Genomic DNA, 14,577 nt, shown 5'->3' on the forward strand with positions numbered 1-14,577 from the left:
TGATAATGTGCTGGCATATCTCTAGGCCCTTCATCACTCCATACCATCCTCTACATCTCCTCTAAGCATCTCCACACTCTTAGAAAAAAAGGGTTACTAAAGGATTCTGCGGCTGTCCCCATTGGAGAACTCTTTAGTTCTAGGTGGAACCCTTTTTGGTTCCAGGTAGAACTCTTTTGGCATCCATGTATAACCCTCTGTGGAAAGGGTTCTTTATGGAACCCAAAAGGATTCTACCCGGAACCAAAAGGAGATCCTCAAAGAGTTCTCCTATGGGGACAACCGAATAACCATTTTTGGTTCTAGATAGCACCTTTAATTCTAAGAGTGCACTATGCCTGTGTAACCTCCTAAATTCTCCTTCATGCTTTCCTCTCTTTGGCTACTGCCAGAATGTTAGCTCTGTGTGCGTGTTGGTCTCGTCCCACCTTCCTCCCACCACTCTGAAGGACTTGGCGATGAGCTTGTCAGAGAGGGACTCCTGGTTCGTGTCACACAGATGGCATTCACCCTGGAAATCTGGCTCCGTGTACAGCATCACCTGAGGAGGACAGAGACAGCGAAGGAAGAAAGAGTTAAACCATCGGTCACATTTACCGAAGACATAGTTCAAGTGAAAAGAGATTGCGTGACTGCAGAAGGATATACGATTGCACAAGATGTCTCACCTCTCTTCTGACGTTGCCCTGGTTTTCACTCGGAGCCTGAAACAGACACGCGACAACTGAGTGCACGGAGTAAACATCAAAATGTCAAACATTCTTTTCATGTTCCCCCTCAGGCTGACAAAGCGATCAAAACATTGCAACATTGAAGGAGCAGCGGGTGTTCTCTCAGTTCATTTTCCTGTCTGTTTCCGTCTCTCCACTGTCAACTCCGGTAGAAAAGAGTCTCCAGGCTCCTACTCGCCTGTAGGATGGGCTGGACAGAGCAGATGCGGTTGTCTGAAGAGCCCCAGTCAGCAGAGTTACTGTAGAAGCCTTTCTCCAGGATATACTGGTCACCAGAGAAGTCCACGTGGGAGTAGGCGATCCATCTGAAGGAGAGAACAACGGAGTCAAACCTCCACTAATACTCTGACATCCTCCAATCACTGTTGGAGGGACCTTGTGTTTAATTTATTATGCCTATAATGTAATAAAAAAATCCAGGTATTATCAATTATGATCAAATTCCTCTTAACTTATCAGCCAGGATCAAGTTATTACCAGAGCCATATCTACTTGTAACGCCAGGGTAGTGGGTTCGATTCCCGGGATCACCCATACGTAGAATGTATGCACACATGACTGTAAGTCGCTTTGGATAAAAGCGTCTGCTAAATGGCATATATTATTATTATTATATATTATTTTGGCTCTAGTGATGATCATATTCTTATTAACTTATCAGGCCTCTGACACACAAGCATTATATCCGTCATTACTATGCTATTACTATATAAAGCAGGGGTGAAAGTAAGGCGGTACGATCCAGGAGAACTTCCCGGCAAAATACGTAAAGGGGGTACGCTGTACCGGCAAAACATGAGCCTAGATCATAATAATGAAAAGAAAACGACAAGAAAACTGCACGATCCAAAATGCGATGTGGTCGACGAGAGCGCGGACATTTTGCCAAGGCAGAGATGAGCTAATGGCACGGAGACGCGCGTGGACGGCAGCGGACTTATGCATCCTGGCCTAATGACAGTCACCAGTGTCACTGCCCGTTGTGCTGTTGTGTTTACCAGGATGTCTCTTTACATTCACCACTGGTTGGAGGCTGGAAATATGATGCCAGTGGAAGAAGGTGCGCGGGGGATCCTAGTTAAAGAAGCCCTTTGACGTGATTGTTTGACAAATCAGATGAGACATCATGACTGGCTGTGTTCACGCCACAATGAAAAGGTGATACATTCTAAAAGTTAAAGGACACATCTTTAGGACTAGAACCCACAGAGATCCCATTGAATTAATAGAGCTTCTATATGGAATTCTAATGATTAGGCCCATAAGAAAATACAGGAGGTCCAATACCGGGAATAAATGTATTATACGTTCACCCTTGTATATAACAATAGACTATACCCCGTGAGACTATACCCCATGAGACTATACCCCGTGAGACTATACCCCATGAGACTATACCCCGTGAGACTATACCCCGTGAGACTATACCCCGTGAGACTACACCCCGTGAGACTATACCCCGTGAGACTACACCCCGTGAGACTACACCCCGTGAGACTATACCCCATGAGACTATACCCCGTGAGACTATACCCCATGAGACTATACCCCGTGAGACTATACCCCATGAGACTACACCCCATGAGACTACACCCCGTGAGACTATACTCCATGAGACTTTACCCCGTGAGACTATACCCCATGAGACTATACCCCGTGAGACTATACCCCGTGAGACTATACCCCGTGAGACTATACCCCGTGAGACTACACCCCGTGAGACTATAACCCGTGAGACTCTACCCCGTGAGACTACACCCCGTGAGACTATACCCCGTGAGACTATACCCCGTGAGACTATACCCCGTGAGACTATAACCCGTGAGGCTATAACCCGTGAGACTATACCCCGTGAGACTATACCCCGTGAGACTATACGCCGTGAGACTATACCCCGAGAGACTATACCCCGTGAGACTATAACCCGTGAGACTACAACCCGTGAGACTATACCCCGTGAGACTATACTCCGTGAGACTTTACCCCGTGAGACTGTACCCCATGAGACTACACCCCATGGGACTATAACCCGTGAGACTATAACCCGTGAGACTATAACCTGTGAGACTATACCCCGTGAGACTATACCCCGTGAGACTATACCCCGTGAGACTATACCCCATGAGACTATAACCCGTGAGACTATACCCCATGGGACTATAACCCGTGAGACTATAACCCGTGAGACTATACCCCGTGAGACTATACCCCGTGAGACTATAACCCGTGAGACTATACCCCGTGAGGCTATACCCCGTGAGACTATACCCCGTGAGACTATACCCCGTGAGACTATAACGCTGCTCATCACAAGTTTGTGTACTTACGCTCCACTGAGGACCTGTATGGAGCGCGTGGTGGTGTGGTAACCAAACAACTCCACGTCAGGAATGGCCTTGGTCACCTCAAAGGTGTTCTCCTGCTCCACCTCCTCCTCCTCCTCGTCTGGCTGCTCATACATCACCAGCATGGGCTCCGTCAGGTCCTACAAGGGGACAGAGGGGTCAGAGGTCACAGGCTGCTCCAGGTAGGAGTTGTCTTTAGGCACAGTTGTCTCTAGGACCAGCTACATCCTGAATTTAACCAGCAGGGAAGGAATAGCTACAGTAAGCGTGCTGGCGTCTACAGACACAGTGAGGTCTTGATGTGGTGTGTTCCACTGTCCTTCTAGATGCCATCTGTTGTTCCGTTTCTGGTCAAAAGTATTTCACACGGATTAGTTCAATGGAACTACATTTGTTTTTGAGTGAATGGCCACGCTGCTCTATGGCAACAGGGGACAAGTTAATTCTAGATATTAATCTTAACCCCAATCCAAAAGCCTAACCTGAGTATGTCCCTGTGCCTGGGTCATCTAGATATAATACAGGTCACTGCCAAAATAATGGAAACACGTGAAATTGTTGCGTTTATATTTTCTTTGTATCCCGCATTTACTTAACAATTTCACTGAGTTAGCTTTATTACAGACAGAAATACTCCTCAGTTTCATCAGCTGTCCAGGTGGCTGGTCTCAGATGATCCCGCAGGTGAAGAAGCCGGAGGTCCTGGACTAGTGTGGTTAGATGTGGTCTGCGGTTGTGAGGCCGGTTGAACGTACTGCTAAATTCTCTAGAATGACGGAGGTGGCTTATGGTAGAGAAATGTACATGAAATTCTCTGGCAACAGCTCCGGTGGACATTCCTGCAATCAGCATGCCAACTGCACGCTCCCTCAACTCGAGACATCTGTGGCATTGGGCTGTGACAAAACTGCACATTTTAGAGTTGCCTTTTTTTGTCCCCAGCACAAGGTGGTGCTTCTACACAGGTGTTGTTCCAGAGTAATTAAGAAATTAACATCCCATCATGCTTTGGGTCATGTATAAAAAATGCTGGGTAGGGAATTGTTTTGGATACCATGGCTATGCCTCCGTAGGATGACAATGCCCCCATCCACAGGGGAACACTGAATACAAATGAAAGTTCTGAAAATTGCGTCAACTGTTAGGACAAGGGATAACAGCTAAACGAAATCCAACTGATGCCATTGTGTGAAGACGCACACAATGTAAGCACGAGCTGACAATATTTGACTATTTGTGACTGCAGTCATATCAACACTTCCATTCATTATAATGACCTTATTTATTTTGTGCCGAATTTCACTATTGATCAAGGCCACTTGGTGCTTATAATGTTTAGGCTACTGATGTTTTCGTCGTTTGACCACGCTTCTTGGTGGTTGGGGTATTTGATTTGATGTTGTCGTTATAGAAATAAGCTGCTACCATGTTCAAACACATATGCGTTCTGTTTCATAGTTGTAACAAACGCACTCCATGAATAAAATGGATTGAACACGTTTCATTTAAAAAAACATTTTTTTTTACATATAACAAACTAATGAAAATGCTATTGTGTTATTTGAAATAAAATACCAATTCTAAATGTTACAATGTTACACTGCAGTCAGAATGACTCATTAGCTTGAAGGGAGGGGTCCATCGACACCCCGCGGTTCCAGTGTCAACCCGTCTCATACCCTTCATCTATACTGACTGAAGTGGTTTTAACAAGTGACATCAATAAGGGAGCACAGCTTTCCCCAGTGTATGATAAACATGCCATTTAGGACATGATCATTCTTGCAGCATCTGGATACAAGGTCCTGACAGAGATGGGGGTGTAACGTGATGGTATGGCCCACTCACCGCTCGTATGACTCTGACGGAGCGCAGCTCGGAATCGCAGCCCCCCCACACCCTCCAGTCGTGGTAGTCTCCCTCCTCCAACAGATACTGGTGGCCTCGGAAACCCTCCTTCTCATAGCCAACCCAGCTACAAGTAAAGGGAGACAGAGGATGAGATGCAGGAAGACACACACACACACACGCACGCACGCACGCACGCACGCACACGCACACACACACGCACACACACACACACACACACACACTTTACTCACCAGCCTCCCTGTACTTGGATGGATCCAGGGCTGTACATGAAGGCAGTCTGCTGTCTATCCAGTCTGGTCATGAAGTCTCTCATGTTGGTGTAGATTGTCCTCTTCTTCCCAGTGAAGTAAGGCTTGTCATACAGCACCAGCTGGAAGCGACAGGGAAAAACACGCTTCATTTGCTTCGCATTTGTGTAATTAAATTGAGTTGATTGTTTGATTGACTCGTTCCTTCATTTCCGTATCATGGCCATAGCATTGCCATATCTCTTACCTTTGGCTCACCGGGTTTCTCCACTCTCGGTTCACCCTGTAAAAATTAAATAAATAAATAAATACAAATAAAAATGCAATGCATTTACCTTGTTCCCCTGTAAAATGACGTTGCATGGGAATGTGTATTCTACTAAATGTAAATCTAAACCGTGTACATTGCCCTGATTGTCTGTGCAATTCTAGAAAGGTGAAAGGTGTTCCGGAGGTGGAGGGGATACTTACGATTTTGAGCGGGTGCACTGAGCCCACGTAGGGTTGTTCCACGCCCCAGGCTGCAGGGTTGGGGAACCCCCCCACCTCCAGGACACGTGGTACGCCCTGGAAAAAAGGCTGCGGGTACACCAGCCACCTGAAGAGAGAACATCCAAATCAGAACAGGGCTTCATAACAGAAGCTCGACCTCACAAAACCATGTCATTATGTTCGACAAAACAAACCATATAAAAAAATATAATCATCTACTTTCATAAAAAGGTTGATCCTTTTCCTCCTAAAAAAGTAGTTGGCCTGTTACTCACAATCCAGCGTTGATGATGATGGAGTTGGCTTTGATGGGGAAGCCGAATATCCTGGCGTCATCTGACGTGTCTCTGAAGGTCACCTTCTTCCCCTCGGCATTCTCCTCTGGGAACAGACTGATCTCTGGCACACTGTAGTCCTGCGCGGGCAGAGAGAAATGTCAAGTATGGTACTTTGACACTAGAGGGTACTAGTTTCACAGAGAGAAGCGCATTTGTGATACAGGCATTTCGAAACAGGAATCCGTAAGAGTGCCAGAGTCTGTCAACACATCTACTGAACTCTTGCCTTGTGGCAGCCATCAACCCGTTTGAGACTATTTGGCTTGAGCCCATTTTAGTTGCATAATGAGTTCATTTAGAATTGCATAATCCCCTTATTAGTAGTAATTGTTATTGGCTATGATGTTGGAGCTGGAAAGTGTTAATTTTTTTATTTATTTTTTATTTGACCTTTATTTAACCAGGTAGGCTAGTTGAGAACAGGTTCTCATTTGCAACTGCGACCTGGCCAAGATAAAGCATAGCAGTGTGAACAGACAACACAGAGTTACACATGGAGTAAACAATTAACAAGTCAATAACACAGTAGAGAAAAAAGGGGAGTCTATATACAATGTGTGCAAAAGGCATGAGGAGGTAGGCGAATAATTACAATATTGCAGATTAACACTGGAGTGATAAATTATCAGATGATCATGTACAGGTAGAGATATTGGTGTGCAAAAGAGCAGAAAAGTAAATAAATAAAAACTGTGGAGATGAGGTAGGTGAAAGTGGGTGGGCTATTTACCAATAGATTATGTACAGCTGCAGCGATCGGTTAGCTGCTCAGATAGCTGATGTTTGAAGTTGGTGAGGGAGATAAAAGTCTCCAACTTCAGCGATTTTTGCAATTCGTTCCAGTCACAGGCAGCAGAGTACTGGAACGAAAGGCGGCCGAATGAGGTGTTGGCTTTAGGGATGATCAATGAGATACACCTGCTGGAGCGCGTGCTACGGATGGGTGTTGCCATCGTGACCAGTGAGCTGAGATAAGGCGGAGCTTTGCCTAGCATGGCCTTGTAGATGACCTGGAGCCAGTGCAACGACAAGGGAAGTACAGAAAGTGTCTGTATGTCCAGATATGTTATTGTTTTATGTTAATATTTCTAAGGAGGTAAGTGAAGGGCCACAGTTGAGTCTCAGTTCCTGGTAAGGTCAGGCTAGTTCCTGTGGAACTAGGGCAGGGAGAGGCGTGGAGTACAACATTGAGGGCAGGACAACAGTTGGAGAAGAAACCTCTGGGAAGGCGGGGCTAGAGGGGACCATATCAACAATATTCCAACTGTAGACATATCTCTCTCACATACACAGACAGGTTCTGGACTGGGCCATGATAATACCAATAGGAGGAACAGACTCAGTTCTTACCCAGCAACAAAGAATCCGTCTAATCGGAACGTATAAATACATGCTTGTGTGAATTGTATGTGTGCTATACAGCTGCAACATACAGTTTGGGCGTAAAAAAAACTAGCCTGAGCTTCCTGTCTGACTGGATTCGTATAAGAATTTAGAACCTAACATGCCTAAAGTCTTTGCAATTAGCGGCTACTCAAAAAGGCCTGGTTTGAGAAACAATGCTCTATGTCTTATCATAATAGTAATCTGTGACTTCTTCTTCTTACCCTGACTGCTCTTCGTACTGATCCTATGATGAACCTCCTGGCCGGCTTGGCCTCCACAACTTCTTCTCCTCCCTCCTTCTGTCCGTCCACTCCATTTTGCTTCTGTTGTTGTTCCCCTTCCCCCTCAGGGGCATCGAAGGGGTAGGTGAGCTCTATGTCCCCCTCGTCCAGAGCTATCTTCTCCCCTTTGAAGTTGGGCTTCTCATACAAGACCCAGCTGCAGAGAGGAATGGAAAGACAGGAAAATGAAAGTCCATGGTCTGAACAAGATTCCTTTGAACATAATGCATGACCTATATTGATTCATTCATAATCACTTTTACACCTTTTTCGTGATATCCAATTGGTAGTTACAGTCTTGTCCCATCGCTGCAACTCCCGAACGGACTCAGGAGAGGCAAAGGTCAAGAGCCATGTATCCTAAAAAACACGACCCTGCCAAGTCGCACTGCTTCTTGACACACTGCTCGCTTAACCCAGAGGCCAGCCGCACCAATGTGTCGGAGGAAACACTGTACAACTGGCAACCGAAATCAGCTTGCAGGTGCCCGGCCCGCCACAAGGAGTTGCTAGAGCGCGATGGTACAAGGAATTCCCGGCCGGCCAAACCCTCCCCCATAACCCAGATGACCCTGGGCCAATTGTGTGCCGCCTCATGGTTTTCCCAGTCACGGCCGGCTGTGACACAGCCTGGGAACAAACCCGGGGCTGTAGCGACGCCTCAAGCGGGGTGATGCAGTGCCTTAAGACCGCTGGAGGCGCCAAACCGCGCTTCTTAACACCCCGCCCGCTTAATCCGGAAGCCGGCCGCACCGATGTGTCAGAGGAAACACCATTCAACTGACGACCGAAGTCTGGATAGGACCTTTTATTCTAAGAGAGTGTACAGTAATAGGTTGTGACAGACTATTTTCATTTATTTTTTTAGAGTAGGCAAATTATAACAAGAGGGAGAGACAAGTAGACAGATCTGCAAATATTGCAATAGAGCATGCCAAGATCTTAGTCCCTCTCCAGAGATCTCCTCAAAAAGTCACAGCAGCACAGAGAAAGGGATGTGTGTGAGAGACGTAAAAGATTCCCGCTGCAGTGCTCGCACCCAGTGCAGGTGTTGGACTGCATACCGTTGCTCCATTTCCTGGAATAAAATCGTCCATTCCCTCTCTGGATGAATAAAAGGACTACAGCGTGTATTACTACTAGGTATTTTGTTGATACTGCAATTATCTTGATCATAATTCTATGGCTATGGATTAGTGTGTGTGTGTGTGTGTGTGTGTGTGTGTGTGTGTGTGTGTGTGTGTGTGTGTGTGTGTGTGTGTGTGTGTGTGTGTGTGTGTGTGTGTGTGTGTGTGTGTGTGTGTGTGTATGTGGATTACTGCTTAAAGCCTGTCTAATTTCAGACATTGGTGTTCAGTTCCGTGTATCTCAGCAGGTGATAGGGGGGCATTCAAGATCTACATGATTTGGCAGCATTGGAGATACTTTAATAACCTTGACAGGACAGTTTAAATATTGTTTCTTGCTTTGAGGTTGGGCCAAATATGTGGAAGTGACATGTGACACGAGGAAAAAGTGTGACCTTTGGTTATGTTTGCTGCTGGAGGCAGTAAAATATAGGCACCAATGACACCATCTCTCTGTGGCTCTGTCTTTATTCCAGGACACATAAGGTGCTTTGGAACAGGTGATTACATCCATTGTCGATCTGTTCACAACTGACTGTTTGTGTGTCTGTGTGTGTCCCTGCATGTCATATACCCGTGTGTGGGTGTGTGCATCCCCTCAAGTCTAATGTCCATGAGCAGTTCTAACTACAACAGTGAGTGAGTGAGCGAGCGTGCGTGCATTTGAATACATACCCTCCCCTGACAACCCTGATCGAGATAGTCTCCTGTAGTTGCCAGGGTGTGGCATCAATGACATCACTCCGCACCTCAATCCGCTGGCCACACATTCCTGGCTGGTCAAAGATGAACATCTGGAAAAGACAGCACCATTTCATTAGAGATGCTCAACTTAAAAGAGCACACGGATACTGTACCGTGCTCCATCCTCTATCCTAGCATGGATGCTAGATCGGTTTGTGCTTTAGCCAATATCTCTGACGCACATTAAAACGTTCTGATCAAGGCCGTTGTAAAAAAAGGGAATGTCAAGCTTTTGATAGGTCGCTTAAATAAAACCAACATGCTTTTAATGGTGAGCGAGGTTTGCGTCCCCGTTTCTTTTCAACGATGATGTCATTTTTTTTGGTTTGCACAGTTGACTCACGTTTGTGGAGCGCCCGCCACTTCTTACTGTATATTAAAGGAACACGCTAATCTCATGGCCAGGCTAACTCTAGCCAGCTCTTTCCTCCATCACTGGAGGCAGCAAACAGCAAAGAGAGTGTGACGCAACTTAGCTCCAGCCGCTTTGTGTTGTTAGCCATGTGAACGTTCAGGCAAGGTACCGTATGCTATTGTGCATCACAGCCAGGCTCTTTAAATCAGAACCTGTCGGAGCTAAATGTCAAGCAAGTCTGTAGGTGCCATGACAAATTCCATGTTGACGGAGAAAAGCTAATTGGAGCATGCAGGAGCAAGCTTGACATTCATCTAGTTTCATAATCTTAATGGCAAAAGGCAAATAGGGCAGGTATGTAGCTAGTGTTACTTAGTAACCCCACCACGGTAATTTAAATACCACAGTAATTGTTTGAGCACAGGATCGTTTGACTGGAGCACAAAAGCATTGGCACGGCATGGATGTAACTTCTGCCAAAGAGGAAGTAATTGTGAATGGCTAATAACGAGAGACTTGAAACCATAACCAACAATAAAACTAAAACATGCCGATCAAGTACGCCCAATGTTTTTGAGGAAAAGCGATCAAAGTTCATTCGAGTTGCCTCTTTGTGAAACAAGAAAGAGAGAGGCTTTTGGCATAAACGAGTCGGTCATCACCAGTGAGTGAGCTGCTCATCATTGGGTAAATAAATCAGTGAAACTGGAAAGCATTTTTAGGACCATCATTTCCTGTTCATATTGTAGCCTACAACATGACTGCATACACCTAGGCCTGGGCTATTGAGGGATTCACGGTCATTTTTATTGATCTCAGATTGTCAGAGTAGCCTGTCATTTCGATCATTTGTAACAGTATTAAAAAATGATTCTGCCAAAGTCTCCAGTCATGAAATGAGTTTAGAAAAAGAGCACATTTCCCCCGGACCCTAGGCTACTGGAATGCTTCGCCTCTACAACTCTATTCCACTACGCAAATGCGATGATATGCATGCAATTCTTTTTGCTTCCAGGTACCTCAGAGCTGCCCAGGTCACCCCCCTCTTTTGTTCACTTTTTGTTCCGGAACCTTCCAATTTACAAATTATGCACTGATTTGATTTTTGATTTTCTCTCAAATAAAGCACTGCAAGCTTTGGCGACCCTATGCTGGGGTTGCGACCCTTAGGTTGGGAACCCCTACTCTTGTAGTATGTTAGGACTATAGTGAATGAACTGGGCTTTCAGTAATATTGTCCAAACCACTAAGTGTGCATTGGAAAAAAGACAATGGCTTTCTTTCCACTTCCACACAGATCTGATTGATTGATCCAAACGTTCAACAGCCTAAATAGAGAATGATGTTTGGCTGAGTGAATCTGACTGGAATCATAATCATCTCATTTCCTCAGCTTTACCATGCTCTACATGAGATCCCTCTCCTCATCCTTAATTACTTGCCTTCGGCAACTAACTGTCACTTTGGGGTACGGTGAAGTGTGAAGCCATTAATTCACTTTGAATTATCCTCATTAATCCTAACAGCTAACCTGGTGAAAAACTGCTAACATGGTGGCTAACCTGGTGAAAAACTGCTAACATGGTGGCTAACCTGGTGAAAAACTGCTAACATGGTGGCTAACCTGGTGAAAAACTGCTTACATGGTGGCTATCCTGGTGAAAAACAGCTAACATGGTGGCTAACCTGGTGAAAAACTGCTAACATGGTGGCTAACCTGGTGAAAAACAGTTAACATGGTGGCTAACCTGGTGAAAAACTGTTAACATGGTGGCTAACCTGGTGAAAAACTGCTTACATGGTGGCTATCCTGGTGAAAAACAGCTAACATGGTGGCTAACCTGTGGTGAAAAACTGCTAACATGGTGGCTAACCTGGTGAAAAACAGCTAATATGGTGGCTAACCTGGTGAAAAACTGCTAACATGGTGGCTATCCTGGTGAAAAACAGCTAACATGGTGGCTATCCTGGTGAAAAACTGCTAACATGGTGGATAACCTGGTGAAAAACTGCTAACATGGTGGCTATCCTGGTGAAAAACTGCTAACATGGTGGCTATCCTGGTGAAAAACTGCTAACATGGTGGCTAACCTGGTGAAAAACTGCTAACATGGTGGCTAACCTGGTGAGCAGTCATCCTTCACTACATCTAAAAAAAGGCTGCAATGGGACATTGACCTTAACTTCAGGACACATTGTATACTATAGGACAAAGACGATAGATGAGGGATAGAGGTGAAATTGTTTCACAGTCAGACAGACACTCACCTTTCCTGGCCGAGGGTTGAGCTTTCCATGTTCTTTCTCCTTGGTGAGCTGCAGACACACAGAGAAAACAGCCATCTAGTCATTTCATACTTTTATCAAACCACTATAAATAGCACATAGTTATCTTACCTATCAATCTTTTAAGATGAATGCGGTAAGTTGCTCTGGATAAAAGCGTCTGCTAAATGACTAAGATGTATATATATTTTTTTTAAATGTAACAGTGCATCACTAGACTTTCTACAGTATGTCATGTTTAACTTGTCTTGGACAACACATTAGGGATTGGAATCTAAATAGTTAACATGCCAAACCTCAAAATATCTCAACTATTGCAGCAACAGTACCCAAACAACTACAGAAATGTTAAATCTTAAAACCCCAGCCACCCTGTCAACCCATTTTGCAATTACTGATGAACACACACAAGGCCACCCATGTCCCATTACTCCCTGAGAGAATGCAAACATCAACTTCACATTGAGAGGCATGAGACAGACAACAATAAACTACTGTGTGTGTGTGTGTGTGTGTGTGTGTGTGTGTGTGTGTGTGTGTGTGTGTGTGTGTGTGTGTGTGTGTGTGTGTGTGTGTGTGTGTGTGTGTGTGTGTGTGTGTGTGTGTGTGTGTGTGTGTGTGTGTGTGTGTGTGTGTGTGTGTGTGTGTGTGTGTATTTTTGTCCACACAATTAACCATTCAAAAGTGGGAATACCCTTTGCAGTGATTTACTACTGTTGATCTATTTCACGTTATTTCAGCCAGTAAGAGACAATTTCAGTATTCCTCCATCTAGGAGAACTGGTTCTGAGGAAGACGAGGAGAGGGTAGTGGCCATTTTGAAAGCACAACAACCTAGAAGGAAGTGAGAAAGACACATTCTTGTGTCATTTGTTCTCGTCTCACCAGACCTTGACATTCCTTGGTTACACCTGTTTCTCAATGACATGTACTAGTGGCATGTAGCTGGAATGCAATAGAATGTGTCCACACTGCGGTCTGTCGTCCTTCACCTTTCTGGGTGGACAGGTAGAGAGTTTGTGTTTGTTTTGTGTGCGCGTGTGTGTGTGTGTGTGTGTGTGTCTCTTTATGTGCAAGTCATTAGGGTATCAAATGTCTGCTTGACTCTTTGCAGTAGGAGCTCATAGAAAATAGGAACTTATCCTCTAGATCACTTTACACTCTATAATCAAAGATCAAATATGGTATGAAAGTCCTTCCTACTTCCTGGATCATATCCAATCCTGTTTTTGAATGGCCTTCAAAATCATATCATCAAATTCATGAAAACTCGGTCAATTAAGATATGTACAATTCGATTCGTATTAGTGGATTCATTTACTTCTACCCAATGCCATCTACGAAGGCTTTTGGTTACGAAAAGAAACCACTATCGAAAACCTTAATGAAAGGCATCAGGCAGAAGTAAATTAATCCCTGAATACAACTGGAATTTTACATATATCTTAAGTGACCGCATCTTCATAAATTTGAAGATAATCTTGAAGGCCATTCAAAAATAGCATGGGACATGATCCAGGAAGTAGGCGGGACTTTCATATCATATTCAGGTCATGAACAGAATCTGTTGCTGCTCCAATCCACACATTGCTTATCCTGGCAGGACTGTCTAGTAAGACTTGCTGCCTTAATACGGCACCCTGAAACGTTTGTGGCTAAATGAGCCTTGAACTATAACAAAGTGGCCCTCGACTTCATTCAGCTTGAGCATTCGAAACAGTAACAGGACACCGGTCGACTGTGTCCCACCCGCTCACTTGAAAATGAGCCGAGGGGAGGATAGAGCCACAGCTTAAAAGACCTCCGATTACTACCTTGGCTTTGCCATTGCCATTTCACAGGGAATAAGAGGGGTTGGCGGGTGGGACACAATGGAGATAGCCCGGTTAGCCAATGTGCGAGGGCACTGGATGGTCAGCCCAATTGAGGTAGTATGTACATGAATGTATAGTTAAAGTGACTATGCATATGTGATAAACCGAGAGTAGCAGCAGCGTTAAAAGAGACGTGCCAACATGAATGAAATAATGTCATTAAGTGCAATTTAAGATTATAAGGCAAGACAGGTTCATGCTCTTTTTTTTCATGCATCTTCGCTTGCAGAGGGAGATGCCTTACCAGACTTACCAGTGAGCCATAGTCAAAACAGTCCGGTACGGAACGTATTCAAAATGCTGCAGGTGCGCTGTGTGAGCCGTAAGTCAACATATGTACAGTCATTAAACACACAGCGTGTATCTCTGTTGTCTTTGGGGGTAGGAAAAAACCGACTGAAACTGCTGAGAGACGAAGTGAGCACATCCCACAATAGAGGGATCATCATTTGATGACACAGCGCTGCCAAGGTCCTTTTGTCAAAGGTGTACTTGCGG

The 14,577-nt window shown here is 44.9% G+C and overlaps 1 protein-coding gene across 2 annotated transcripts in view; it reads right to left on the minus strand.

The window, feature by feature from the left end:
* Nucleotides 1–14,577, minus strand: part of LOC124012343 — a 63,852-nt gene that overhangs the window by 5,326 nt on the left and 43,949 nt on the right. For both annotated transcript variants that reach the window (XM_046325847.1, XM_046325846.1), the window contains exons 5-16: nt 12,188–12,235; nt 9,496–9,614; nt 7,634–7,850; nt 5,964–6,103; nt 5,668–5,794; nt 5,444–5,479; nt 5,179–5,318; nt 4,925–5,051; nt 3,059–3,216; nt 910–1,036; nt 669–704; nt 429–541 (exon numbers count right to left, since the gene is read on the minus strand). In XM_046325847.1, the coding sequence (XP_046181803.1) occupies nt 429–541; nt 669–704; nt 910–1,036; nt 3,059–3,216; nt 4,925–5,051; nt 5,179–5,318; nt 5,444–5,479; nt 5,668–5,794; nt 5,964–6,103; nt 7,634–7,850; nt 9,496–9,614; nt 12,188–12,235 (1,388 nt within the window). The remainder of the gene's footprint in view (nt 1–428; nt 542–668; nt 705–909; nt 1,037–3,058; nt 3,217–4,924; nt 5,052–5,178; nt 5,319–5,443; nt 5,480–5,667; nt 5,795–5,963; nt 6,104–7,633; nt 7,851–9,495; nt 9,615–12,187; nt 12,236–14,577) is intronic.

The sequence above is a fragment of the Oncorhynchus gorbuscha genome, linkage group LG24 (assembly GCF_021184085.1).
Source record: "Oncorhynchus gorbuscha isolate QuinsamMale2020 ecotype Even-year linkage group LG24, OgorEven_v1.0, whole genome shotgun sequence".
In the NCBI taxonomy this organism is placed as follows: Eukaryota; Metazoa; Chordata; class Actinopteri; order Salmoniformes; family Salmonidae; genus Oncorhynchus; species Oncorhynchus gorbuscha.